We start from the raw sequence: 27,232 nt of genomic DNA, 5'->3' as shown, positions 1-27,232 counted from the left end.
CCTTCAAAGGCCTCCCAGCAACTTCACTTGGCTTGCTTCCTTGTCTAGGGCTAGTAGGTGAACTATTAGGCCCTTCTTCGAGCAATTAGAGAATTTCAACCTTGAGCAATAAACCCTAGCCTTCCTTCTTCGCACATGTGAGATAGATAGAGAGAAAAATAGCCCAAAACACTTCTTCCTTCGTCCTTCTCCTTCTTCGCTAGCCTTCTTTGGCTTCTCCTTTTCTTGGATGATGAGAAGTGAATGTATGTCCAAAGGAAGTCGAGTTCCCTCCTTTATATAGGCTTCTAAGGTGGTCATGGCTCCTCGAAATAGGCCAACTTCTTAGCTACCAGGCCAACTTGGCCTTCAAGGGTATTTTTACACTTTTAAATACAAAAATAATTCTTTTACAAGTTATAATGTGTCTGATGGGGTCTTCAACTTATGACAATGACTCTTTTGACTTCTTGACCTAGGATAAACTCTAAAAGCACACAATGAGTGATTGACCTCTAAAATAAAAGACCTTGAGCATGAAACCCATGCTTCAAAATAGCAAATATAATATTTCTTTCATTTTACAATATAAAAGAATCAAAAGTACATTTCATATTTATAAAGACCAAACCTAGTTACACATTTTTTAACACTAGTAAGAGCAATTTTATTTTTGTAAATATTGCAAATATTTGTGAATAAATTTTTCTTCTAACCCTTGTATTTTAATACTAAACCATTATTTCTATTTTGTATAGTATGGGTTTTTGCGGTTTTATTTGAATTTTTTGTATATATTGGGCATTTGGCCTTTCTATTTTTCATTTGTGCAGGTAATAGCTCAAGGATTTGAAGCAGAAATCAAATTTTGGAAAGCCCTACCATCACCTAGCCTAAACGGCTAGTGTTTCAAGGGTTTCTAGGCCTCTAGAGAAGTCATTCAGCCCAAAGAAGCAAGATGTCCAAGTGTGAGGGTGCAATATTTTTTGAGGTAAAGGGTTAAATTTTTGTTGTTGCAGGGGTAACTAACCTCTTGAAGGCTAGTCACAGGCATTTTGAGGTCTTTTTCCCTTGGTCGCAGGCCTTAGAGTACCTAATCCTCCTAGCCACAGGGCTTAGAGGCCTTTTCTTGGCAGCCACAGCCCTTTGTGGGCTTGTATCCCTTAGCCACAGGCCTATTTGGCCCTTTTTCCCTAGCACAGGCTCCATTATGCCTTATTTCCCTAGCTGCGGTCAATTGTGGACCTATTTGTGGCTTTGGCATTTGGTTTTGGCACTAATCTTGGTGTTTGCAGGCTTGTGGTAAGTTTGGAAAGGGTTTGAAGTTGATTTCCATATCATTTTTGCCACTAATCTATTCTGTTTCAAGCTAACACTTTGTTTTGCAGACTTATCTCTAGTTTGAGGAAGGATTTCAAGAGTTTGAGGTCTCATTAGTTCATCAACCAGCCCTTGAAGCCCTAACTTCAGTCAAAAGAGGGTTGATCTATCATCTTGGGATTTTATCACACTAAAATTTGTGTTGCAGGGGTTTGAAGGAGCTCTAGTGCATATAAGAAGCTCATCTACCCATCCAACAAGGCCTAGGGGTTTGCCTCTTCTCTCCTTTGTTCCTCTCTGTTTTCATAATCAAATCTGAAGTAGCTCTTAACAGTGATCTAATACCTCAATTTAATCATCTATAATAGCCCTAAGACACATTTAAGACATTTGATGAGCTAAATAGACATTTATACTTTTCATTTTATGCCATTCTACATGTATCTGAAGGTCTGATATAAAATTTTGAGGTCTGATATAATTATTTTGAGGTCTGATATAATTTTTCTAAGGTCTGATATGAGCATTTAAAAGTCTGATATATTAGCTAACAGTGGTAAGAAAACTACTTTCTAAAGCATAACGTTCATGAGAACTCATTTCTAGGTTTTGAGAACATTATGATCTCTTTCTAAGCTAATGGTAAAGTGATTGCCTTTTATGAAATCTTGTTTATCTCTAAGGTGGTAAAAAGAACCATTTAATGCTTTGATCTTGGTATCCTTGCATCTAATCACACATTGGGAAATCACTGTTGGAAATCTCATTCCATGATAATTGAGCCCTAATTGGCTCTCATATTAAGTATTGGCTTTGTTGTTGCAAGAGGTAAATCTAATTGGTACAAATAAGAATCTTGGATAATCATTGTGGTGAATTTCATTATTGTCTCTTTTTTTTCTAATTAATGTATCAAGTTTAAAGAGATTGTGCCACTGATAACTGAGAGAAATTGGTTAATTCATGAGATTTGCTAATAGTATTGTTTATTATTGAACATCATTGATGATCATTGATTTATTGGAGTAATTCAAAGTGTTTTCCTTTTGAAAGATCTTTTCACTTTGATACCGCAAATTGGGAATCATATCTTATTTCATTGTGATTTCAAGATCCTCTTGCTAAAAGTGCATTACAATAAGTGTTGTGGATAAATCTTGTTGAGGAACTCATTTCGGTTAATAATGTCATCAAGGCATTCACCCACATCTTGCATTTCATTCTAGGACTAGAAGTGCACATTTAAAATATACTTCCAAGCATAGGCTTGGTTGTAAGAAGATAGAACAACCTTTCTCACCCAACTTGCAAAGTTTAGACCCTCATTTGTGGTTAACACAAGTGACCTTGCAGTTCTCTTGCGAACAAATCCCTTGTAGGGATAGAGGCACTTGGGTGGTTATAACCATATGAGAGGTGTCGTTAATGAGGCCGTAGCCTCCTTCTTTTGGGCTACTCTCTACAACCTACATCCGAGACTAACTTCAAAATAGTTGAGAGTAAGGACTCATTTAGATAGGGCATTTAACTAAAATTTACCAAGATATTTCATTTCACTTAGATCTAGGGCTTCAACTTCATATAGGATAGATTTGAATCCTGCGAAAATTGTTCATCCGATAGCTTGCAATTTTAATTCATATTGTGCATGTAAATTGACTCCTAAGGCACTGGTCTCTAATTGATAATTTCAATAAACCTAATCAAGTGGTGCTTAATAATTATAATTGCCTTTGATTTTCACCAAGTTGCTAGGTCGTTCAATTGTGTCTCCTTCACTTGTTGGTCCCCCACAAGTGGTTCATTAATTCATCCATAGGGACTACCCCACTTAGTCTGCGATTAGGAGACAACTTAAACAGAGAGGAGGGAAATCAGAGTGACAGCCCCTGTCCTGAGCATTGTCGTAATCTAGTGTACAATTCAAGCAACAACATTTTCTAGTGTCGTTGTCGGGGATAAATTTTCTTGTTCTCAACACTTCAACATTTTCTTTTCATCATCTTTCACCCAGCATCGTCACAACATTTTATGGTACCGATGTATAATCTTTTCATCCTTAGTGTCACTCATTTTTTCATCATCACTATCTACTCTTCTTAGCACCTGGACATTTGGGTTAGTTTCCTGTTTGGGTAGCGACTCCACTAATTCATCCATTCACGAGAGATAATACTAGAAGAAATCTTGGTAACTTGGTTAACCCCACTCCTGATCCTAAAAAGGTTCTTAGAGCTTGGTAAAGCAAGTTACATTCTAGTAAGCACCTATTTTTCCTCAGACAGGAATCCCTCCTTGATATCCATCTGCTTTTCCTGACTCCGTCAAGCAAGACATCATGGACCTGTTCGCTCCTTGCAACTTTGGCAACATTCAAGGTCAGCCTCATGATCTCCCAGAGTCCAGTTTGGATAAGATGCCTACTTTCCAGGGGAATAATGCAATCAATGTTGAAGCCCATCTCAGAGCATTCACAACCTTCTTGGTGAAGCATACTACCAGAGCTGCCTGCAATCATGAGGATATTTAAATGAAGTTGTTTGTTCTTTCTTTATAAGAAGATGCAATGGACTGGTATTTGGATAGGCCTGACAACTCCTTTGATTCTCTACAAGCCATTATCAACGCCTTCAAAGATAAGTATTGAGATAAAAGGAAAGGGAGGCATTTGCTTAGAACCATCAGCAACATAAAGAAAAATGAGAATGATACCACTGATGAATTTAACAAGAAACTTAATGGCATTGTAAAGGAAATGCATCAAGATTGTAAACCAACGGATAGATATTTGCTAGAATATTATCTAGATGCATTCAAGGTTGGTCCATCTTATGAGCTAAGGTGTGCTAAACCAAACGATTTAAACGTTGCTCAAACTTTAGCTGAAGAGTTGGAAAAAGATAAAAAGGCATCTGGGAAGTTTGAAATTCCTGGCTTTGAAAGAGGACCGACTAAGGCAAAAGAAGTTAAAGAAGTAGACCATGATCATGTCAAGGAGTTAACTTAGTTGATTAAGGACATGAAATTGAACATGCTAGAGAAATGAATGTCGTGCAACCTAGGCTAATTCAAATGGAACGATCTCAAGCTCAGAATATTCAGCCTAGAAAGAATAATAACAGTGGTAATAATAATGCATGGCCAATGAAGAATCCTCCAAATGAGCAAAGGCCCCCTAATCCTCTAGAATCTACCAACATTTTTTATCAGCCTAAGCCATTCTATAGACCATGTGAGAGTTTTCACAAAGAAAGCTCTTGTCTACTATCTTTATTTTATGCATTGTTGAATGGTGTTGATAAATGTTTATGTTTATCTGATGCTAATAACAATTAATGCTCTGTGAAGTTAAAAGAAAATTAATTGATAAGAAATATTGATTCACCCCCCTCTCAGTATTTCCGACACTAACTCCAAGATTTCCAACGGATTCACTTCCTTTTCATAAAGATGAAGACAAAATTAGTTTATATCTAAGATTTTACACACACTTTTATCAATCATAAATTGTGACCTCCAACACTCAAGAAATCTTCAAATCAATACTTTGAACGAAGTGGTATTGGAAGGGTCACAAAGACTATCGATTTGATATTATCCAAGAAATTCAATGAATAATTTGACCAAAGTACCTTGGTGAGTGATGTTTTCTTTCGAAGAATATGAGATGAATTTTGCCATGTCATCAAATACAAATAACGGATTACCATCAAACCTCAGGATGTCGGGAGTATTTCACAAAACTTCCAATGAGCCATTGCCTTGAACCTTGCATAACAACTAAATGCAAAGTTGACAAGGTGAATTCAAGGTGCCTAGAAGAATGCTTGCTTCACCCTACAAGAATTGGAATATTGAAGTTCAATAAATAACCAGGGCTTCGTTCTTTTAATGGAGTTGCCAAATAAGGATCTATATTATCATTAGGGAAGAAGGTCCATATTTCATAAAGGTAAACTCACTTCGTCCCGTGCAACGGCACCAAAAATGTTACCACAAAATCTAGCAGGCCTTGGAGAGGGAAACCCTACAAGGCAAAAGCTAGACAAAGTGCCAACAATGGGGTAGAGGCCTCATGTCACCTCAACCAAAGCCCCTTACTCTATGAATTTTCATCGATGGGAGGAGTCCCGATAAGAGAGGAAGAGATCAATTCTAAGATAGATAGGTTCTAAATAAGGTATAAGATAATCTCACTAGGGCCCATTCAAGAGAGGCACAACATAAGTTCAAAGGCTTCTTTAAAGAAGCAATTCGCTCTCAATGAAAAGACCTAGAAAACGGAGGTGCCAGACCTAGGGTTTAATGTATTTGACGATAGTGTGAATTCCAAAGGTCAAGACCAAAGAGAAAAGGTTCCTTGATGGATTTTGATAATTACAAGGCTCATGAAACCTTCAAGAAAGTCCTCAAGTTGAGGGAGAAGAAACTAGGGTTTCCCTCTCAGGGCAACACCTAGGGAAAGAGATTTTAAGGATGAAATTTGGGTGGATGCCCACCAAAATTATAGGTCATGTAGTCAAGACCTAACTCTTGATGTTTAGGCTCTCAAACCACCAAAACCCATCCTCCCTAGAATTTCACTCTAAGCCCTAGATTCTCCTTCCTAGCCTTAAAAGGAATAAATTTAAGGAGATAAATTTATGGAGAAAATTTTGAGATGATCACCAAATACTTAGACAAGTGCCTTGTCCTTTGGGCATCTCGAGTCAAGGATGTGCTAGATAAGCCTAATTTGTTTCTAAGGAGGCCAAAAATTGATATCCTACCTAACAAAATTCCAACAATTACCCACTCAATGGAGAAATGGAATTTCTAGGGAGAGCTTTAAAAGATTCACCAATAGGAACATTCCGTACATGTTATGTATGAGTAACATATGCAACACTTATCTAGATAGCCTTCAAATCTATAAAAGGGGATAGGGGCCAAGCATTTGGATCATCTTGAGTTTATCTATCCTAATGTGTGTTGTTGAGAACTTGGTGAGGCCAGTTCTAGTTTGATCCCCGGATGAAAACCCCGAGGGTGTAATCTATCTGGCGGATCCATCTGGGGTCCATAATTATGCTTCAAAGTATTTGTTTTCTCATTTGATTAGCAGTCGTGCATTCCATTGCAAGGGCTTGGATATTATTATATGGGCATGTACTATTTTCTTCAGTTAAAAAAAATAAATAAAGGTTGCATTTCCAAATCTCGTTTGAGTTCTTGTTTCTTCCCAAAAGTTTTTTTATTAGAACACTAAAGTGTGATAGATCCATTGAAAATTTTGACATTTGGGATATTACAATGTTTCTATAGACTCCTAAGGGATGCTACAAATGATGATACTGTTATAGTTTTGGACTTGTTATTCTATTAACAGATGGTAAAAAATACTTGGTTTCCCCTTGGGCAAGTTGAGAACCTCTACCATAAAGTCTTGATGATAGCGATGGGTTGAACAACGTAATATCTTTTGGTCTATGGAAGGCAATACAAATTAGCATACAAAAAAAATTGTTATAATTTAGTCAATGTATATGATTTTTTTTTAAATATTGGGAATGTGAGATGTATCATGATGTAAGTGTTTTGATGCCTATCAACATTTGTTAGTCATTTAATTACATGGCCATGCTAAATAGTAAGAGGTTTGCAGTTTGAGAGATCTGATCACTCTCAAAATTTGATAAATCCAATAAAGATGAATATATGCCAATCTAAATTTTAAATTTATAAACTATTTAACAAATAAATAATTGGAAAATAATTTTTTAATATAAAAATTTAAAAATTTTGAAAATTATCTAAAATTAAAATATATTTATATTAATTTATTATAATATATTTATTTTTCTTCTTAAAAATTATTGCTATCTTAGCCCACGGGGCTTTGGATTGACGGTGAATGGGTGCGTTGTTAAAGCACTCCTTGCGATAGGTCACCGGTTCAATTCCCCGTGAGTGCTTAGTTTAGTCTTAACATAGAAAAAAAAAATATTGTTATCTTTAATTTTTTAATTATTTTCTTCAATTTATTTAATATTAATTAAATAAATTATGCATACTTAAAAATATTGCAAGTTAGACTTATAATACACTATTTATTTATTAAAGTTAGAATGGAAACGTATGTCACCCCACATAGCTTGTAAATAGAAACTTCTTCACGTGTCAAAATAAATTTATTTAACATTCCGAAAATAAATAAATAAATCTTGATCTTGTCTTAAATAAGCTTAAAATAATTCTTCAATAATGTCATATAGCATGGCCTAGAATCAAAGTGAACTCATAAGTGGTCGTAAATTATAAAAGGCCATAAAAATATATTTCATCAAAATATATATATATGTATATATATATATATATATATATATTCAAAACTTTGTATTAATCAAGAGAATTGAGATGCTTAGATAGTCTTATACGAGAAGAGGGAGTTCTAGAAAGAAGATATCAGCCCCTGTTGTGTATACCAACTTAAGTTGATTACATACAAACTACATTCAACACGTTCAACCTTCCCAAGCCTGCAAGCTTTTAAACAAGATAACATTGAAAACCATAAAGAGGCTACAGGCATAATACCATGACAAGCACCAAACTTGCAACCCCAACCTCTCCACCAAATTTCGTGGCTAGAGCACATCCGATGCTACCCCAAATCAACACTCCCTCTTAGCGAGGACTATGCTCTAGCAATACTCCTCACTAAATATTACTCTGATCATCCAGCATCGATACCTGTGCTAATGCTAGGCCTTCCTGCCCAACATCCTCTGCACTGTTGCATCCTATACTGCTACCCATGGTTCTGCCACTCCCACTGCTGCATCTGTACGATAGCTCCCTCTGCGTCCATGCTGTTGCTGGTCCTTTCTCCCAGCACTGCATCTTCATTGCACCTCCTCTCATCATGTTGCATCGTGTTGCCCACTGCTACACTGCAACTCAATCACTGAGAAGTAAGTAACTGATCTCCTAACTGACCTCCCTGTTGGGCTAGAGACACCCACTGATGCTGAAGCTCCCTCTGCCGCTGATAAGTGCTCCTCTCTGACCTCTGCACTGCTGCAACAACTCGCTGCATCTTGCACCACTGCACACCTCTCTGTGCCTTCCTGCACTAGTGCAACACTCTTGCGCATCTCGCACTAGCTACAACCTGCTAGCTCTGCATTGTCTTGGGACTCCTGCATTGTAGCTCTCCCTGTCGCTCCATCTACATCCGTCTCTACCCACATTAGCCAGTCAAGTTACTCCTCGTCGGGGCTCCCATAGCAAGGTCTAATCCAAGAGGCTGGGTACCTCGAGGATCATGCCCCTCATCGCCTGTAGTCCGCCTGACTACAGCTCGATGTCTCCCCACTTCTTCTCAAGCGGTGCGTGTGCACTCATGGCATAGCCATCGTCTGTCAAAACTTCCTTCTTTGCCCGTGCTGGCACTACCTTAGTCTCAGAAGACTCTCCCTTACTCTTTTTCCTTGGGCACTAGGTCACATAATGACCCATCTCCCCACAATGGAAGCACTTGATCTTGGAGAGATCTTTCTTCTTCCGCTTCTCCTGCTTTCCCTCAGATGCTAGGGCCACATCCTCCTCCTCCTCCTTGACCTTGATCCCTTTGTTGCTGCTACCTATCTTCGACTGTCGTCTGATCTCTTCCTAGCGAAGAGCTGCCCACATCTCGTCCCAGGGTAGGAGAGTCCCTCTGCCCAGGATACTTTGGAGAAACACTTCCCAATCTTCTGAGACAGCATTCACGGCTGTCCTCACCATAAGCTCCTGATCCGGTGTTGCTCCTATAGCAGTGAACTGACCTCGGATCTCATTCAGTCCTCCAAGGAAGGTGTCAATCGACTGACCCTTCTTCATTTGATATGACCTCATCTGGTTCTCGAGCAGCATTCTTCCCTCCATAGAAGTATGCTGGTACAGGTTCTTGAGAGCCTCCCACATCTCAACTATCGTTTCCTTCTCGGCTATATGTGGTACCACATGATCCTTGACCCCATCAAGGATCATGCACTTGGCCCTCGCCATCACCTCTTCGTACTTGTCGTTATCATTGGGGTTGACTGGGATCGCTATAACCTTCAAGGCGAAGTTCTTGACATGATTCCTGTCAAGCACTGATAAAATTTTAGCCTTCCAGACTGCGAAGTTCGATGCTCCGTCCAGTCTATCCTGGTCTCTTACCCCGTGAAGTGCCATGACGCTCCTCTACTTCCCTCCTGGAAGCTCTCTATTCGACTCCTCTAAGTCTCTACTTCCCGTTTGGAATTTCTCTTCTGGACTCCCTTTGAGTCCTGATTTCCCTCTTAGAAATCTTTTTGCCGCTTGTCGAGATGCCCCCTACTCTGATCGTCTTGTGCAACTACACTGCTGATCCAGGTTCCTCGGCTAGAAACTCTCGGTAACAACTCCTCTAGCCCTGCTCTGTCAGGTATTGTTCTGACTACAGTACCTCACCAGCTCCACTCTGCAATATTTCTGCAGCCTTCTAGACTCCAGCAACTGCCTCTCTGTGAATTGCGTTAGCCCCTCTCTGCCTCAAGCTAGGTCTGCATCAGCCCTGGGATGCCCTGCGTCAGCCCTTTAGCCCTCTGCGTCAGCAACGCTGGCCTCTTTAAGGCTCTGCGCAGCTCCCGACTTCTTTTGCGTGGCTCTGGCTGGCCTGCGTCACACTTGGCCTTTGTGTTGCTAGAAACAGCTTCTGTCACCTCGGGGCCGCTGTTTTCTACTGCTATTGCTCCGCTCAGCTGATGTCTCTTAGTCCTCCCATGATCTGCAATCACGCTCCAATACCATGTTTAAGTTTCTAAGTTTACTTAGTTTAGAAACCTTTCATGCACTTTTTTTGATTTATTCCTACCTACTTGTTATTTTTCTTTAACAAGTTATTTACAAAGTAAATACTGAAAATAAAAACCAGTGCATGCTCAACATATCACAGATCAACAACTAAAAGAAACAAGAACAAACACACCACATGACACCATTATTTTTGGACCAATGTCCTTAGAAAAACCCAATGCGGGAAAACCGATGTAGCTCTCTGAGGGTTTTCTTATTAAACAATATCACGGTACAATCTGGGTGCCGAAACTGGCCTACCCAACAGAGAATTTCCTTAGCAGCTATACCTCACAATTTGAGAGAAATCTCATAGCTGAAACCCCGGAAAATCCTTCCGGCAACTCCTCAACACAAAACTGCTCTGCAACCCCAACGTCTGCCCAATCTGGATTGCGTCAACCCCTCTCTATCTCACGTTGGCCCTGCGTCAGTCTTTCTTGGCCTGCGTCAGCTCTAGGATCTTTTGCGTCAGCTGCGCTAGCCCCTCTGGTGCTCTGTGCTGCACTTGGATGCCTCTGCGTGAGCCCTTGCTGGCTCTGCGTCACCCTCCTTGGTTGTTGTGCTGCTCTCCCAGCACAATCTCTGCCTTCTCTGTTTCTTTGTACTCAATGCCCCTCAGTTGCTCTCCCGATCACTGATTCTATCTCTCTTAGCAAACCCCACTCTAGAAAATAGAATGACTGATCATCTGGTGTGTTCTACAAGTGACCCTCAAGCCTCCTCTTATACTTTTCCTGTTGACATCTCAACGGCCGAGATTAAGTCCCTAATCAACGGCTAAGATTAGATCTAGCTTGATCCACATCTTTTGGACCATGCTAACACAGATTCATATTAATACACATTAATATTTTATTTTCCCTAAGTTTAGACTTAGGGACTCCATTAAAAATATTAATTATTTTAATATCTCCTGATCTGTTTAGAATCTGCCCAAACCCTTTCTGGGTATTGGAGATCTCACATGCCCCAACCTCTCCACCAAATTTCGTGGCTAGAGCACATCCGATGCTACCCCAAATCAACAGTATGTCGTCGTAATCCCAGTAAAGAAATGCCCACACAGGGCCAAACAAAAGCAAAAGACAGGTTATTGAGGAAGGAGACTATACCCTTCAACCACCACCCACTTTCATTGATCTACATCTAATGAAGACATGTTTTTCAGAGCGTGAGCACTTGAACCAAGAGGATCTCTAGAATATCCTCCATCTCACTCACAAGGGACATGGTTCTCTGCATGCCTAAGGTGGGCATCATTTTGATCCACACAGAAATGAAAATTCCTCAACATCCTTTTAACATCTTTTCAGTGTTCCACAGGGACGCGTCCCCCAAGGTCGGGTGCGCGCACCCCTTGCACTTGGGACGAGGGGACGTCTGGGGAAATGTTTCCCCACGTCCCCCTAGGGGGGGACATTTCCTCAGTGTGGGGGACGTGACTCCCCAAAAGGGGGACACCCCCTTAAATTTTCTTGTAATCAATGATTTATGACAGGGGAAACCTAGTATTTGACCATATTGCCCTACTAATGCTATGGAATTCATGGTAATGTTAAATTCTTAAAGTAAAAGTAATATTCTCCTTTATCTTTCATTTTCATCCTTTTACTTAAATTTTTAACATTACCATGAAATGACTTAGGATGTTTGAGAGTGGTTCTAACCTCATTGGATTTCATATGGAGAAAGTAGAATTTTAGATCTCACTCAAAATCCAGCAAACTTAACAGTTTTTCAGGAATTCAGGATTCGATGGATTGCAATGTTTCCATTGCATTTTTTCATGTACAAGGGTATGGAATTAGTACTTAATCAAGAGCACCAAACCCTCTATGTACTTTAGAGTGACTTTTAGACTCATCACTCCACTGTTTTTGAGTTTTAGTTATATCAATTTATTATTCCAACCTTCAGATTTTAGTATCTATTATAGTCTATTTTGCTTAGTGCTAATTAGATTCTAGAATGATGAATGATGAATTTTTATTTTTTAACTCAATTTAGAATCTAGAATGATGAATGATGAATTTACTTTTTAAATCGATGTAGATTCTAGAATGGTGAATAATGAATGATGAATATGGATCAGAATATTTCATTATTAAATCTCGTGGTCTATGGATGAATCATGTATGTATTAGTAAGGATGATGAGTATGGATCAATGTATTTCATTATTTAATTCAACCATGTATGTATCATTGTATTTATGCTTTCATTATTGAATATGAATTTGAAATATATATATATATATATATATATATATATTAAAAAAAAAAAAAAAAATTATATACCTCGACATCCGTCTGTACCTCCTAAATTTCCCTAAAATTTGAGGTTTCTCCCACATGTCCCCCTTGTGCGTCTCCTCGCACCCACGTCTCCTTGTCCCAGAGTCTTGGTGGAACATTGCATCTTTTAGGGATGCGAAGATGTTGTATTTCTCAACTTGTTTATCTCTAAGCACCAAACCCAACAATGCCTTCATTTGCCAATGAAGAGCAACTGAGTTCAAGTAATGTTTTTTCTTGCCCCTTGTGTGTCCAGTGTCTGGTACCCACCTACCCAGGGCTTGAAGCAGTTCTGAATCAGACACCAATTTTTTCTCCTCCCCAGCTCTCATCTCTAACTCCCCCTTATCTCCTAACACATTTATGGTCGAATTGCATTAAAATATGTAGCCACAACCCATGAGAAACTAACCTTGCTCCCCTTCGTCTCGGCAGTGAAGTGTTTCCTTCACCCCTTTTGCTTCTCTGCTTGTGCCTCAGTGGCATCTCTGAGTCGCCAAGTGAATGAATTGAATTTTTTAGTGGATTTCCCCTACCTGCAAAATATAGACATACCAAACTCTATCTCTCTCAACCAAATCTGGACACCAGCACACCAACTTAGAAGTCTACATTTGAACTGAGCATGACCTTGGGTTCATTTCCCCTCCATCCTTGCTCTCTAATATAGTTGTGAAAGACATTTCCTTTAAGAAGAAGGTAGGCTTATGAGCCCTCTGTTTAAGCTTTGTCCCCTTGTTTAAGCTTTAATTGGTTCTGCATTTGATATTGCCATCATTTTATGAAGCAATCTGCAAATAGTCAAGAAATTTTTTAAAATTCCTTCAACTGTAATAAAGCAATTTAATAAAGAAACATTGGTAGAATATAGTGTTGTGTGATTGGTCCTTTATAGATGGCTGATTAACTAAGGAATGGACTGCAGATTGATGCTGAAGGAATCATCCATAGACATGCTATGGCAGTGGAAAATGACTAAAAATAAATGAAGCCTTTGATTGCACCTTAACCATAAAATTAGCTTCATAAGCATCTCTTGCACCTATAATGTTCCACCACTTTTCCAGTAATTAGTTTTTGCTTCTCTCTAAACAGTATTATAATTCATGAGAGAAAAGAATAGAGATATTTTTCTCTTTGTAATCCTGACAAAGACACCTCAAGCATTTTGATGGCCTTTCATGATTTCCAGAGTACCAAATTATGTTTCAGAACACACTAATAGTTTTCAAAATGTTTTCTAGTTGAAAAATGGCTGTCTCAGTTTCTTAGGGTTACCAAAAATTGACTTGTAAAGTTTTAAGTAAATTTCTCTTTCCAAAAGGTCAATCACACTCCCACCAATGTTTAGTTAAAAGAGATCAGATAAAATAAGATAATTTCATTAATGTTGAACGATGACCACATATATATGATCACAACAGTACATCCACAAAACTTTATTTAAACTTTGCATCATACATTGCATCAGTACAATTTACAGCTACCACGTAAGATGACTTGATAGGCAAACGAGTATAAATTATGTAGTTTCCAGAACATATAGTCAAAGAAAAGAATCAAAGTTGTAGAGAGCATTCAAACCTTAACAAAGCCATCCCTTTTTTGTGCATAAGGCTCTATATCGAATTCATAACACAATTTCTTGATGCTCCACTACAAGGGGAAAATGCCACGTTAGGTCTTAGACAATTATTTTGAAAAGGTCATTTTTTAAGAGACTAACGTCAGTAAATCACAGGTATCTTAAAAAAATAATAATAATAATTATTTAAATGTTGTAAGAAAAAAAATCAAATTGAGAGATAAGACCAGAGAATTTAGGTTGTTTAATGGTGTGCATATCCAGAATAAGGGCCCTATTGTCCATATTTAAAGATCAGGTTTTCTAGATAAAAACAATGTAACAATATATGAATTTAATACACATCACTTTCTTCAACAAAAATGTTCACTGCAACACAAGATTGTTTTAAAATTTACTACAGTAATACTATAAACTATTGTTCTAAATACATCTTTGCAAATGCCCCATAGAAGCTTAGGTGTAGCCTTACTAAAACTTATCCACCTGCCATTATAAACATAGAGCAAGTTGTCCCGGAATTAAATTTTGATACCTAAGAAAATCTTCACTCATCATGGGGCAGGTTGACAATGAGTTCATGTGAGGAAATACGTCAAAATTGTTGTAGTATCCTCCCATTTCTAATGGGTGCCACTAATGTTCAACCAATAACATATATTGTGTTGAAAAAGAGAGTTACAGAAAAGTATTAAATGGCATGACTAAAAGCAACAAAATGATGAATACGTTGTACAAGAGTGACATGATTTTAATTTTTAGCTCCTACAAAAGGGGCTTTACTATATGATAAAGAAAAACATTTAACCCAAACAAATATGAAAATAATTAATATGTAGAAAAAATCACAAAAATTATATCCCAAAGCATTAAGTTGCTCATAAACATCCAAACTTTTTTCGCCAATGAAGCACAAATTTGTTATGCAAACAACAATCAGCTAGGTCAATAGAGGATCCTTATATCAGTAATTAAAAAAAAAATTAGTGCCAAGAAAACAAGTACAAATTTGTCACAAAACCAATGCTCCGAAGCTTTTGAATTTTCATAAACCTTGGGATCATTTTTCCATTGGATTACATATTTCTTCTACAAATAATAATATGCTAGACCCACAATGGTGCAAGACAATCCCCACCTAAATCCAAGAATCCAGTTTGCCTATTGTACAAAATTGTTCACTGTTCCACACCTAAACAACATTTAGCTCTATCTACAAAGTGCACATATTAACCTGCACTCATGTCAACATTCACTGACCATGATCATAACCATTAGCAAAAAGAGGTGTGGGGGGGAGCGGGTTGGGGGGGATTCCACAACATGGATGAGGACATCTAGCTAGTTGACTATTTAAAAGATCCAATTGAAGGAGTAGACATATGGTCATATAATGGAACAAAATCCCTCATCCAAAGTACTTCGAGAGGTAAGTGGGAAACACTTCGTGTGGAGAATATAGCTTTAGGCTCAAACCTACAAGTGGAAAATCCACCTGGTGTGCAATCTACATCAAGGAATGTTAGAGGTAATAATATTTTTTGTACAAAATATCTTCCCCCAAAGGATGAGCTCAAGTCTTTGTTACCACACAATCTAGCAGGGATCCTAGGAGGGGTTCCAAGAGGCAACTATTAGACCAAATGGCAACAACGGAACAAGGACCCACTGTCACCTTAGTCGATGTCCCTTGCTCTTTACGAACTTTCACCAATGGGAGGAGTCTGTGAAGGAAATCACAAGAATTATAAGGTCAACGACTAGGTGTAGTGTGATTTCCAAAGTCCATTCAAAGGAGAGGCTCAGATAATGGCTTGCTTGCTTCAAAAGCAAGATAAAGGCTCTCAAAGAAAGGCTTAAGGATGGGAATTAAGGTCTAGGGATTTGTGATGATACAATAAGATAAGGTATCTTAGAAACAAGATCTCCAAGATGGAATAGGACCTCTCAAATAAGCTTTTGAAATCAGCAATTGCTTCTAGGATAAGTGTTGCTAGACTAGAGAGACCTGAGGTGGGTCCACGCGAGACCTAGGATTTTAGGATTTTATAATGGGAGGAAAGCCTCCTATATGCACACTACGTCAAGCTAGGTCAATGAAAGGGTCAATAAATTTAGCTTCCTTTGAGTTTTATGTGCAAAGACCCTCAAGAAGACCCTTTAACAAGATGTTCAAAATGAATTTCAAGATGCTAGCTAGGGTTTGAGTTTTCTCACAATACGTTCGTTGGAATTGGCTCAAATTTGGAGGAGAACTAGAGGAAACATCAATGCAGAAGGTTGTCCAAGTGGAGCTCCTCTATATTGCAATTCGCACCAAGCCCTAGAAGGACATCTAGGTTTAAGGCCGAATTTTTAGAAAAGGGATAAAAGAGAAGGGAAAAGGTTTGATCACCAAATTGGCTCAGATTAGTGCCTTGTCCTTGGGCTATGGAGTCTATGTGCTTCGAAATTTGGCCTGTTACCGCTCAAACTAGCTTGAGACCTAAAGGGGCAAATGCTAGACCAAGGGCAACAAATGGAGACTTAACCCACTGTCACCTCAGCTAAGGCTCCCTACTATTTACGAACTTCCACCGATGGTAGGAGACTCGATATATGTGGAGTCACAAATGAAGGATGAATCAATAAGTGGATAGAAAGTGACCCAATAATCCCTTTCCAGAAGAGGTTCAAGAATGAAGCTAGCTTGCTTCCTAAGCAAGGTATAAAACCTTTTAGGAGAAGGGTGAGGGGATTTGAGGGCTAGGTTTATGGGATATGACTTATGAAAGAGTTTCCCAATCCCTAAAATCCTTATTGAAATTGGTATCCCAAGTGGTTCTTGAAGAATTGTCTTTTCAAAGGAGTGGGACCACACAGGACCAGGTGGGCCCAGCCTAGGTCAAGAGGCAAGGATTTAGCAACCAATGATGTTCTTAACCTAGACAAGGAGGGGGAAGGATCAAAGAAAAAAATTCCACTTAAAGGTGTTGGCTTGATCCTATGAGGCACTAGCCTTGGGGATACTAGGGCAAAGTTTGATCCTACAGCTAGGGTTTGGCTTTTCTCACAACACCATCGTTGAAATGGCTTCAAAATTGGAGGTGGCCTTGAAGATACACCAGCGTAGGAGAGGTTAGGAGATCGAACATTTTGGAGGGCTATTTTTTGGGGAAAATTATGCAAAGGTGACCCAACTTGGCTAGACCTAGGAAAAGGTGAAAAAGGCTTGGTTTTGGGTGACCATCTCTTGGTAGATCAATGCCTTAGTCTTGGGAGAATGGAATCTATGATAAATATGAACAAGGACCTTGTTTCTTAGTCAAGGAGGCCTTAAGATTACCTTGCTAGCCTTTTAGGGCAAAGGGAAGCAACCTTACAACTTTTATACTTCGACTTATAAAAGGTGATGGCTTATCAAGATGAATTCGTTGATAGAATTATCCCTCTGAAATTTCATTCAAATTACATGGCCCATACACTGAGAGATGTTATATAGAGACAAAATTCTACAATTTAAGCAGTAAATGCATGCAGCAATTAGCCCTAAAAATAGCGAAAATCCCAATCCACTGTATATGACAAAGTAAAACAAGTATAGAATTAAAAACATGTACTTACATCTAATAGAACATATCCAACCATCCACAATTTGACAATAGAGAAGCTCGAAGATAAGATAAACCAAATCCAAACATCAAAATTCATCCATAAAGCTCCAATTCATCCTTCAAGAAAAAGTGTGAAATTCTCAAAAGAGAGAAGAGATCCAATCCAAGTGACGATGAGCAAATGAACTCATCTAACTTGTATTTAAACGCTAATGAGGAGTTTGAATTAGTCTCCTTGCCCTACATAAGCCCCAAAAATAAGATAATGTGCTAATAATCTAACTTTTGGTGACAAGCCCACCAAACTAGCTCACAAATGAAATAATAAGCCTCTCAAGAGGTCAAATGATGAATAATACATGTCGTACAGCCCTCCAAGAGGCCTGACAAGGTCCATAGGCGCTATAATGAAGAATAGGACCCTCAAAAGTGATGGAGAAGGGGTTGGCCCCTTGTTCTCCAAACAATAACCCTGTGGTGCTCCCAGTGGGTGTGGGGGCACAATAGTAACCTCATGGGTCTCCAAATGAGTCAAAAATGGTTGTGGATCATCTGCAACGGCTCTGATAATAGTGTAGGTGATGCCACATCATCCTACAAGTCTTGGGTTAGCTTCCAAGTGTATGGTACATCTGTGGAGTCGATTAGGCAAAGGTGAGCCAAGTGCATCTTCCTCGTTCAATGGGTGAATTTTGAGCATCTCTGAACATCCTCGGGGATCCATAGAGTATTGTCTATGGGAGTTACAAGTCCATGTTACATTCGTCATATGGCAGGTGTCAGATATAATGATGAAATGGAGTGGGGCATCAAGGGAATCCTCCAAGCAACACACCATGGTACAAGGGTAGCTATGATGAAGGAAACCCACACTTGGGTGTATAAATGTAGGAGGGAGAAATCGTGGTACATGAGTTAGCCCGACCTTCGTTTTTTCACCCTTCCTCATATGCCTTTTGCCTTTTATTGATTTTTCCTTTATAATTGTGTTACCCACCATTTTGTGGGTAATATCCCTAGGAGAATTTTCGATAATTTGTGGGTATATATTTCGATAATTGCAGTTTTCTACAGCGATTATCGAAATATATACACTGCAGCCTACACAAAATAAAATACTATGGAAACTAATTTCTGCACTGGAGAGAAATAAACACACACATCTACACAGTTTTTTTTTGGACAATGTCCTAGAAAAAATCCAACGTGGTAAAACCAGTGTAGCAGCTGAGAATTTTATTTATTATGCAGTAGTAAATATGAGTACAAATCATTGGATGCCCAAACTGGTTATCAGATACAAAGAAATGTTGGCAAAGAGTTAGTGAGAAAAGTCTCACACTGATTCGGGAGATCCAACACTAGTCAGAGGCTGGCTGGCTAGCACCACACTGCCTTTGCGCAGCGTCTGCGTCAATCCTATGCAACTTTGCATCACACTGGATGGGCTTTATGTCACCTCCTCTGTTGATCTCCTATTGTCTCGAAATTCAACCCTCTGGCCCTCCAGTCTCACACCCCGGCTTTTGGCACTGGATCTCGACTCCCCCAGCTGGATTTCGATCTCCCTCTGAAGCTTTGTGCTGCCTCACTGAATTGCCCTATGCCTTCTCTGCCTTGCACTCTCTGGATTTGGAGAACTCTCCTCCGAACTACTATCCCTACCCCTGACTACAAGAAGATTGCTCAACCTCACTCCGACAACTCAACGCTACTACTCTTGAGAAAATCGATCTCTAATCTCTCATTCGATGTGTTCTCCAAGTGCCCATCGAACCCCTTATAATCTCTCATTGGAGCTCCAACGGCCAAGATTAAAACATAATCAATGGCTAAGATTAACTAGGAGTTGATCCTCGTCTTCGTCTAGAAGATTCACAAATGATTTAATTAATACCATTCAATTAACCAGATTTCCTAAGTTTAGACTTACGGAACCATTTAAAAAAGTTAATTATTTTAATTAAATCATCTCTAGGTGGAATTTTCCCAAACGATTTGTGGGTATTGGAGAATGCATGTGTCTTAGCCTCTCTACAAAATTTCAAAGCAAGAGCACATTCGATGCTCCAAAAATCAACACTAGTCATAGAAAAAAAAAATTGATTTCCTAGGATCCCTTGCGGTGGCCTTTCCTCTAGTTCTCCTCTAATTTTGAAGACATTCAACAGTGGAATTGGGAGAAAATCCAAGCCCTAGCTCCGAGATCAAAACTTGCCCTGCCATCCCCAAGGCTAGTACCTCATAGGGTCAAAACAACATCTTCGGGTGAAAATACTTTCTTTGATCCTTTCCCCACCTTGTCTAGGGTAAGAATATCATTGGCTACTACATTCTTTCCTCATACCCTAGACTGGGTCCACCTGGCCTTGTGTGGTCTCGTTCCTTTGGAAGACCATTCTTCAAGAACCATCTGGGATACCAATTCTAATAAGGATTTAGGGATTGGGGAACTCCTCCACAAGTCTTATCCCATAAACCTAACCCTAAAATCCTCTCCTCCTATCCCTAGAATACATAGTACCTTGCTTAGAGAACAAGCAAGATTCATCCTTCAAACTCTTCTAGGAAAAGGTTTATTTGGGTCACTCATATCCATTGACTTATCCTTCACTAGTGACTCCATACATACAGGATCTCCTCCCATCAGTGAAAGTCCATAAATAGAAGGGAGCCTTCGCTAAGGTGACAGTTGGTAAGTCTCCATTTGTTGCCCTTGGCCTAACATTTTCCCTTTAGGGACCCCCCTTAGGTCTGTTGAAGAATCTAGGGCATAGTAGTGTAGTGTGATTCTTCGTCACTTGATAACAATTTTTGGAGTTTTTTTACTTATCTTGTTAGCTTATGCTTCTTCTTCTTATTATTAGTGCATATGTGTGTGCTTCATCACACTGCTACCAAAACATAAAAACAAGAACACAAGATGTTGGCTCTCTACCAGGGCCAAAATCTCTCTTCTCTTGAGAGGAAAACCCTTGATGAATTTCTCTTATTGAAGCTTATATTGATCAATGCCAAACCCTAAACCCCTAACAAAGAGATCCTCCAAGCACAAGTCAAGTCTTCACTCCTTTTTGCACCATGTACTCCGGCACTTCTTCCTGCACTTTGTTTCCCGGCACTTTGTCCTCCTTCCTCCGGCACTTCATTCTTCTTTCAACTTCTTAGTAACCTTGTTGTACTTGCTCTAGAGAAGGTGTATTTCACTTATGATGATCCCTCACTCTCCAACCAAAGAACCTTTTCTTGACTGTCAAGGGAGGGTTATTATGACAAGAGAGGCAGCCTCCTATGTCCTCGCACGTATAACTGCAATGGCTTTTAGGACAGCCCTATTTCCTTCGATCTTCTTCCTTACTTCTTTGCTTGAGTGAGAGGCACTCTAGATGAGTGTACTTGGCCCAAACGATGAAGTTTATAGGACTATGGTAGAGGGCTGCTATAACAGCAAAAAGACCCTCTCCTCCTTCACACATGTGACTGTTTTCTGCCCTAGAAAACAGTCCTGCACCTTCGATGTCCCCCCTTTCTTTGTTGCACCCTTATATCTTTTCCTTAACTTCCTTTGTTCCTTCTTCACTTCTTTCACTTGCGAATTTTAGAGCTCAAGTTATGCATTGTATGAGGAGTGGACAGCCTCTATAAATAGAGGTCAGTCCCTCCTCTTTAGGCTGACTTGATTGTTCATTAGGCCGACTTGTTCGCTGCTTGTAGGCCAACTTGTAGAGTAGGCTTCGGATGGAGTTGTATTCTTGAATGAGCTTCTTGATGGTGCCATTGCTTGGAGGAGACTTGTGACTTTGCTTGGAGATATTCTCTTGACCATAATACATATACATACAAGGTATAACATGCCCTTAATGTCTTCAACTTATTCTTTTGACTATTTGACTCACCTATAGCACTTTAAATAGTGGTCAACCTATTTCAATGAGCAAGAAACTCATTGACATATATTATAAAAATAATATTTCTTTTTCTTGAATAAATACAAATATCGAAAGTGCATTTATGAAGACCGAACCTAGTTGCCTTTTCTTCAACGCTCCCTCTTAACTAGGAAGGTGTCCATACAATATTACAAGGTGTTTGGCTATTATCAATCTTGAAGAATTCACATAAGGGAAACCGGATTAGCAATCCATCTGTTATAGCATCATATTCATCAGCATTGCCATAGTGCAAGGCCTTGACTAACAACTCCATCTCTTTATGAGACCATGAGCTACAATGCTAGTGAGACCAATGATTTATAGACACCTTTATCATTGTCTCTCAAGGTACATACCCACCCGGGTTTTCACCGAGTATGACCTTCTAGGACTATTCTTATCTTAGGTTCCCAGCCCTCAAAGAATATCGGTCCTCTTGCCTACTCTTGTCTCGGATGCCCTACACATCCTCAAAGAGTATCAGATGCCAAATGATTACCTAATCCTCCCATTCTTTCTTCCAAGTGAAAACAAGAATGTTGTGTCTATCTTGTGTTCTACATTTCCATTCATGGTCTTCATCTAGACTTATGGTTGTTAGTCCTGGTCTAGTGCATGACCCATGAAATGGAAAACACAATTGTCACTCCTTTGTAATCAAGGGTGATCCAAAACTCCCTCTTGATCAGGGACCTGTCAGAGCTCCCTCTTAACTGGGGACTCTTTCCTTCATTAGCAGCTTCTTCTTCGTGGGTACTCCAGCTGCTTGATCTCCTTCCTTTCTTGATGTCATGAATTCTTTATTCGAACTTCTTCTATGTAGGGCACCATCCATCGATCACTTTCCTTCCTAGATTTTCATGTCTTGCTTCCTTCGTGGAAAGTGGCTTTCTTGTCATTCATCGGGTTTTCTTGTCATCTTGGCTACTCTTTTGTCATCTTGTCCATGCTTCGGAATATTCTTCTAATGGATGCTTCGATGTACTTGCTAGGTTACATGCTTTGACCTAGTGGCCGATCATGACTTCATCCTGATATTGCTTCAACATCACTTTTTCTTTTGTTGGATGGCTTCTTCATCACGACATCTTTGTAGAGTAGAATCAGTTATCTGCGCCTTCTGTATCTCCAAGGCCTTCATAGGCGTCAAGGGTCCTTTCTTCCTTTATCAGAGTTGTCCTCCCTTCTTTTGGGAGATATTTTCAAGGCATTTTGTCAGATAGTGATTCTCGATGATCATGGTGTTCTTCACATGCTTGATCTCTTTCTTCATTTGCCTCTTCTCAAATAGATAGATCAACCATCTAATGCTTCTTGTGAGAGCATTCCTTCATTGCTTACTTTCTGGACTTGTCAGCATTTCTTCTTGCTTCTTAGTCAGCAATCTTATGCTCCTTACGTGAGCATATTCTTTTCATGGCCTTCATTGCATCGTGGTACATGCTTTCGAGCATGTTCTTGGTGAAAGGGATTCTTTCATGCTTCATCATGTTATAGAACTATACCCATGACTAAATAATATACAAATGATAACATGACTTAAACTTTGATGCATACATACCTCATCTTGATTCTTCTTTGATCATCCTTTGGTGTGGCCTTTCTTGCTTCATTTTAACTTGCCTGCATATCATTCTTTTATTGAATCCTATGAATGGGATTCCCAATGAGACATCTGCCTTAGTTCATGAACCTTCTTTTGAAGATTCCATCATAGGATCTTAAAGATCCTTGCTTTGCAAATGTTTCCTTTCTTTTGGTGATGTAGGTCTTCTAAGATTCTTATAATGATCAATTTTTCTTTCATCATGTATGAGGTCCTATACTAGGTATGTTTCTTCTACATGAATATCTTGAGCTATATCTGCCATGCTCCTATATTCTAGAAGATATTTCTACTTATGCATTTTTGTTCTTATCATAAATGCTACATCTACATGAGTATCTAGAACTCTATGTACATCATGTTGCTAGATTCTAGAGGATGTTTTTAGTCATGCAATTTTAATTTATTCCTACATGCTCCTTGTTGACCACTACGTGTCAACTTCCCATAGCTATACACCCCCTTTTCTTCGCAAAAGGGATAGCGCTTAATCGACGTGTCCATGCCATTCAACAGTCATCGTCGACCTAATCATGTTATGTTGTAAACCCAGTCTGCATGTGTGAATTGTAAATAATCTTAGCAGAGTTGTGTCATGTATGTAAATTGCCTAGGTGGACCTAATTTTCTAGTGATAATCTATGTTCTGAAAGGTTTTTTTGTCTCACCGATCAATGATCAGCAGAGTTTTCCTTCAACCTAACACCAAAGCCGGAATGAATTTTGTCATTAAAATCTTAGGGGAATCCTAGTGCGTTGATCTGCTAGATTATAGTTGTGTCGCAGCACTGGGTGGTCTATAAGGGTCTATGACAAATGGGTTTTCCCCCGTGAGATGTAAAATTGTAAAAGTCATGATGTAAAGTGTCTTGAGGGCTAAAAAATGTTTTAATCCCCTCATAAGTCCTAAGTCCTAGGTCTTAGGTGATTTTTCCAAAGGGCTAAGTTCGATGATCCATTTAAAAATAAAAATTAAAAATTGAAAAAACAAAAAAATAATAATAAAAAATAAAAAGATATGGATAATTAAAAAAATAAATAAATAATAATTTTAAAATTTTAAAAATAAAAATAAGAGATAAATTTTAAATAAATAAATAAATATATATATATATATATATATATTTTAAAAATTTTAAAATAATAATAATAATAATAATAATAATAAAATAAAAACTTTAAAAAATAGTAATAAATCAAATTTTTTGAGTATTTAAATGCAGAATTTCAATTTTTTAATATTAAAATGCATTTAAAAATTCGACGAATGAGATTAAAAGATATCTTGATCCTCATCGACGGTCGAGATCATTTTGACATGGATCACTTGAACTAGCCGTTGGGAATTTTTCCTTTAAATAGGGTGCTAAGGGTCATTTGAGATCAGATTGGATCTAAGAGTCTGATGCTAAAGAAAGCTCTCTTGTAGTCATTTTTTGTGCAATAAAGAAAGACTTTGGGGTTAAAAATCTTGCTGGTGTTACTCTTCTGGAAACGCTGTAAGATTGTTTTATTTTTTTTGCATAATTTTATTTTCAGCCATTGATGATAGCTTAATGAAGATTGATCTAGGCACAGGTATCTTGTCTAATCTTTAGGATTTGAATGATAGTTTAGATTCTAAAATATAGTGGCAGGTATCTCCATTTGATCTGGGTTTCACAATTATTTTCTCCCTCTATGTTAATGGTTGATTTTACACTGTGCAGGAAATCTTTTTTTCGGATTACAGGGCATTAGGGGAAGTTCTCGGCTAAACCAGCCAACTCCCGGATTGTGTTTTCTGAAAGAGCCCAGCCAGTTCTTGATCCCGGGCTTATCATTTGAAAAAAATTATGAATGCATGCAGGGTTTTCTGAAGTGTCTCACATTAAAATCAAGTTCTGATAATATTACTGTGATTATTGACAAATCTGGCTGCTTAAGAGTCGAAAAGTTGTAAACGCTGTAATTATTAAGCTGATTTAGGGTTTCAGTTTTGTTTTTTGCACATATTATTTCTAGGTTTACTGTTTTTGCCATTGCAAGTTGCAGGTATAGATTTTAAAGGTTTTTCAGGGTTTCCATCAGGCAATCTGAAGCGGATTGGTTTAAATTTTTTTTACAATTTCTGAAGAAATTTCAAGGGTTCTCCGCTGCTGCCTAGAGGGTTTATTTTTTGCAGAAGGATTTCGAGATTTGTTTCAGGTAAACAATGAATCACTAGTTGTCAAAGATTATGATGGCAAAATAATACAGTCACAACTTGTACCTCTAGGAAATTCTACAGGTAAGACAAGAAGCTACTACAAAAGGGCATATCTTGGCATAACGTCAAGAAAACTCCCCCTTTTTCGCTTGTGTTTCCAGCATCTGTGCCACCCCTTGGATTCAGCACATATGTTATCTCAAATGATAATGGTAAAGAAGGTAGATCTATTCTCTCAATGATAGAATCTGCAGAAGTAAGTGAGAATGGGAATTTTGAAGTTGGATCTGGCAACCTAAAAATGTTATTTTCCCCTGTGTACTGGCCAACCCTCTCTCATTACCAATTGTTCTCTTTCAATCCAAAACCATCACATTGCCTAAGCCCTCAGCTCGTCCTTCTCTCTGTCCATGCAAGTCTTCATTCGATCTGGACGTCCAAACCTGCGTGGATCTCTTCTCCCTTGTCTGCTCTCCATACCCACCGCTCTATCTCCTCCACGCCCTCATCCGCTCTCAAACCTGCATCAGAAACCCGCGTTTCCTCCCACGCAGCAAAAATTCGCTCACCAACCATGCAGTCATGTTTTTCTGCACCTGCGTGCTGCCTCTCTGCTGAATTTACTAGTAAACACCAATGCCTTCACGTTGCTTTCCCTCTCTCTGTCAGGTTGCCTCCGCAAGACGTTCACACTCCCTGTGCCCATCCGTCCAGCTTCCTTCGTCCGCAGACCTAAATACGTAGCAAACAAAACTTGAAGCATTTCAAATTTTTTTTTGTTACGTCTCATAATTTAGCTTAGGGTTAAACATAAGTTATCTAATTTTATATGGTAAGTCGTAAAATAATTTGATTTTAGTTTAGTTCTCTCTTTTTTTTATTTGTATTTAGTTAGTGTTAGATTATAATGTATATACTTTAGTTCATTTTAGCTTAGATTTAAATTTTTTTTAGTTTGATTTTAAAAATATCAAAAAGCAATCATAAAAATAAATAAATAAAAATACATACAAGCTTAAAAAGGCTCCTTTTCATTTTTAATAGATTTTTAGTTTAGATTTTGATTTAATTTAGTTTAGATTTCATTTTGTTTAAAGTAAATTGGAAAAAAATAAAAATAAAGATAAAAGGTTTCTTTTAATTTAGTTTAGATTTTAATATTATTTAGATTTTTGATTTAAAATTTCATTTAATCTTGTTTGAAAAACATACAAAAAAAAAAAAAAAGGAAATATTTTGCCAGTCTTGGTTCAGGGATTTGTCATGTTTTTCTGTTGAGGCTAAAAATTTTGATGTGGGATTAATGTTTATCATTTTCATGTGGTTAAACATGCTTAAATGATCATTTAGAGATTAGCTATATGAATGTGATCTCTGTTTAGCATTTAAAATTACATGGTTATTTACAGCTTTAATCTTTCGAATTTTATTTGCTGGAATATTGTTAAGCCATCGAGCATTTATCGATTATCTCGCATTTGGTGTTTGAGTTGTTTGATGGTAAACAATTGTTAATGAGTTCATATTTCTGCAATATTTGATAAATAATCGTTTAATCATTTATTTCATAAGGCACTGGTCTATTTAGTATTAACTTAATAAAATCAATCAAGTGCTTGTTTTCCCTCGTGTCTCCCAACCCAACTGGTCCGCAGTTGGTCATCCATCATCCTATAGGGTCTACCCCCCTTAGCCACGAGAGACAGGCTTAAACAGAGAGATCGGGGATCAGGGTGACAGCCCCCCGGTCTGAGCATTGTCATGACAATCTGTGTGACAACATTTTTTGGCGCCATTGTCGGGGATACTTTGTTCTCAGTGCTTCAACAACATTCATATTCTCATTTCTCATCATTCTTTCATCTTTCTCATCTCGCGTTTGAGCTGGC

General features: G+C 38.4%; 1 protein-coding gene across 1 annotated transcript in view; it reads right to left on the bottom strand.

The window, feature by feature from the left end:
- UVR3 (DNA photolyase family protein) overlaps positions 1-27,232 on the bottom strand; it is a 303,194-nt gene that overhangs the window by 247,214 nt on the left and 28,748 nt on the right. The window contains exon 2 of the mRNA XM_089396602.1: positions 14,024-14,095. Within this exon, the coding sequence (XP_089252728.1) occupies positions 14,024-14,095 (72 nt within the window). The remainder of the gene's footprint in view (positions 1-14,023; positions 14,096-27,232) is intronic.

Source organism: Pinus tabuliformis, chromosome 1_2, assembly GCF_031772625.1.
Source record: "Pinus tabuliformis cultivar Carrire ecotype Pingquan chromosome 1_2, CPIR1, whole genome shotgun sequence".
NCBI classification, from domain to species: domain Eukaryota; kingdom Viridiplantae; phylum Streptophyta; class Pinopsida; order Pinales; family Pinaceae; genus Pinus; species Pinus tabuliformis.
This window is presented reverse-complemented; position numbering and strand designations above follow the sequence as displayed.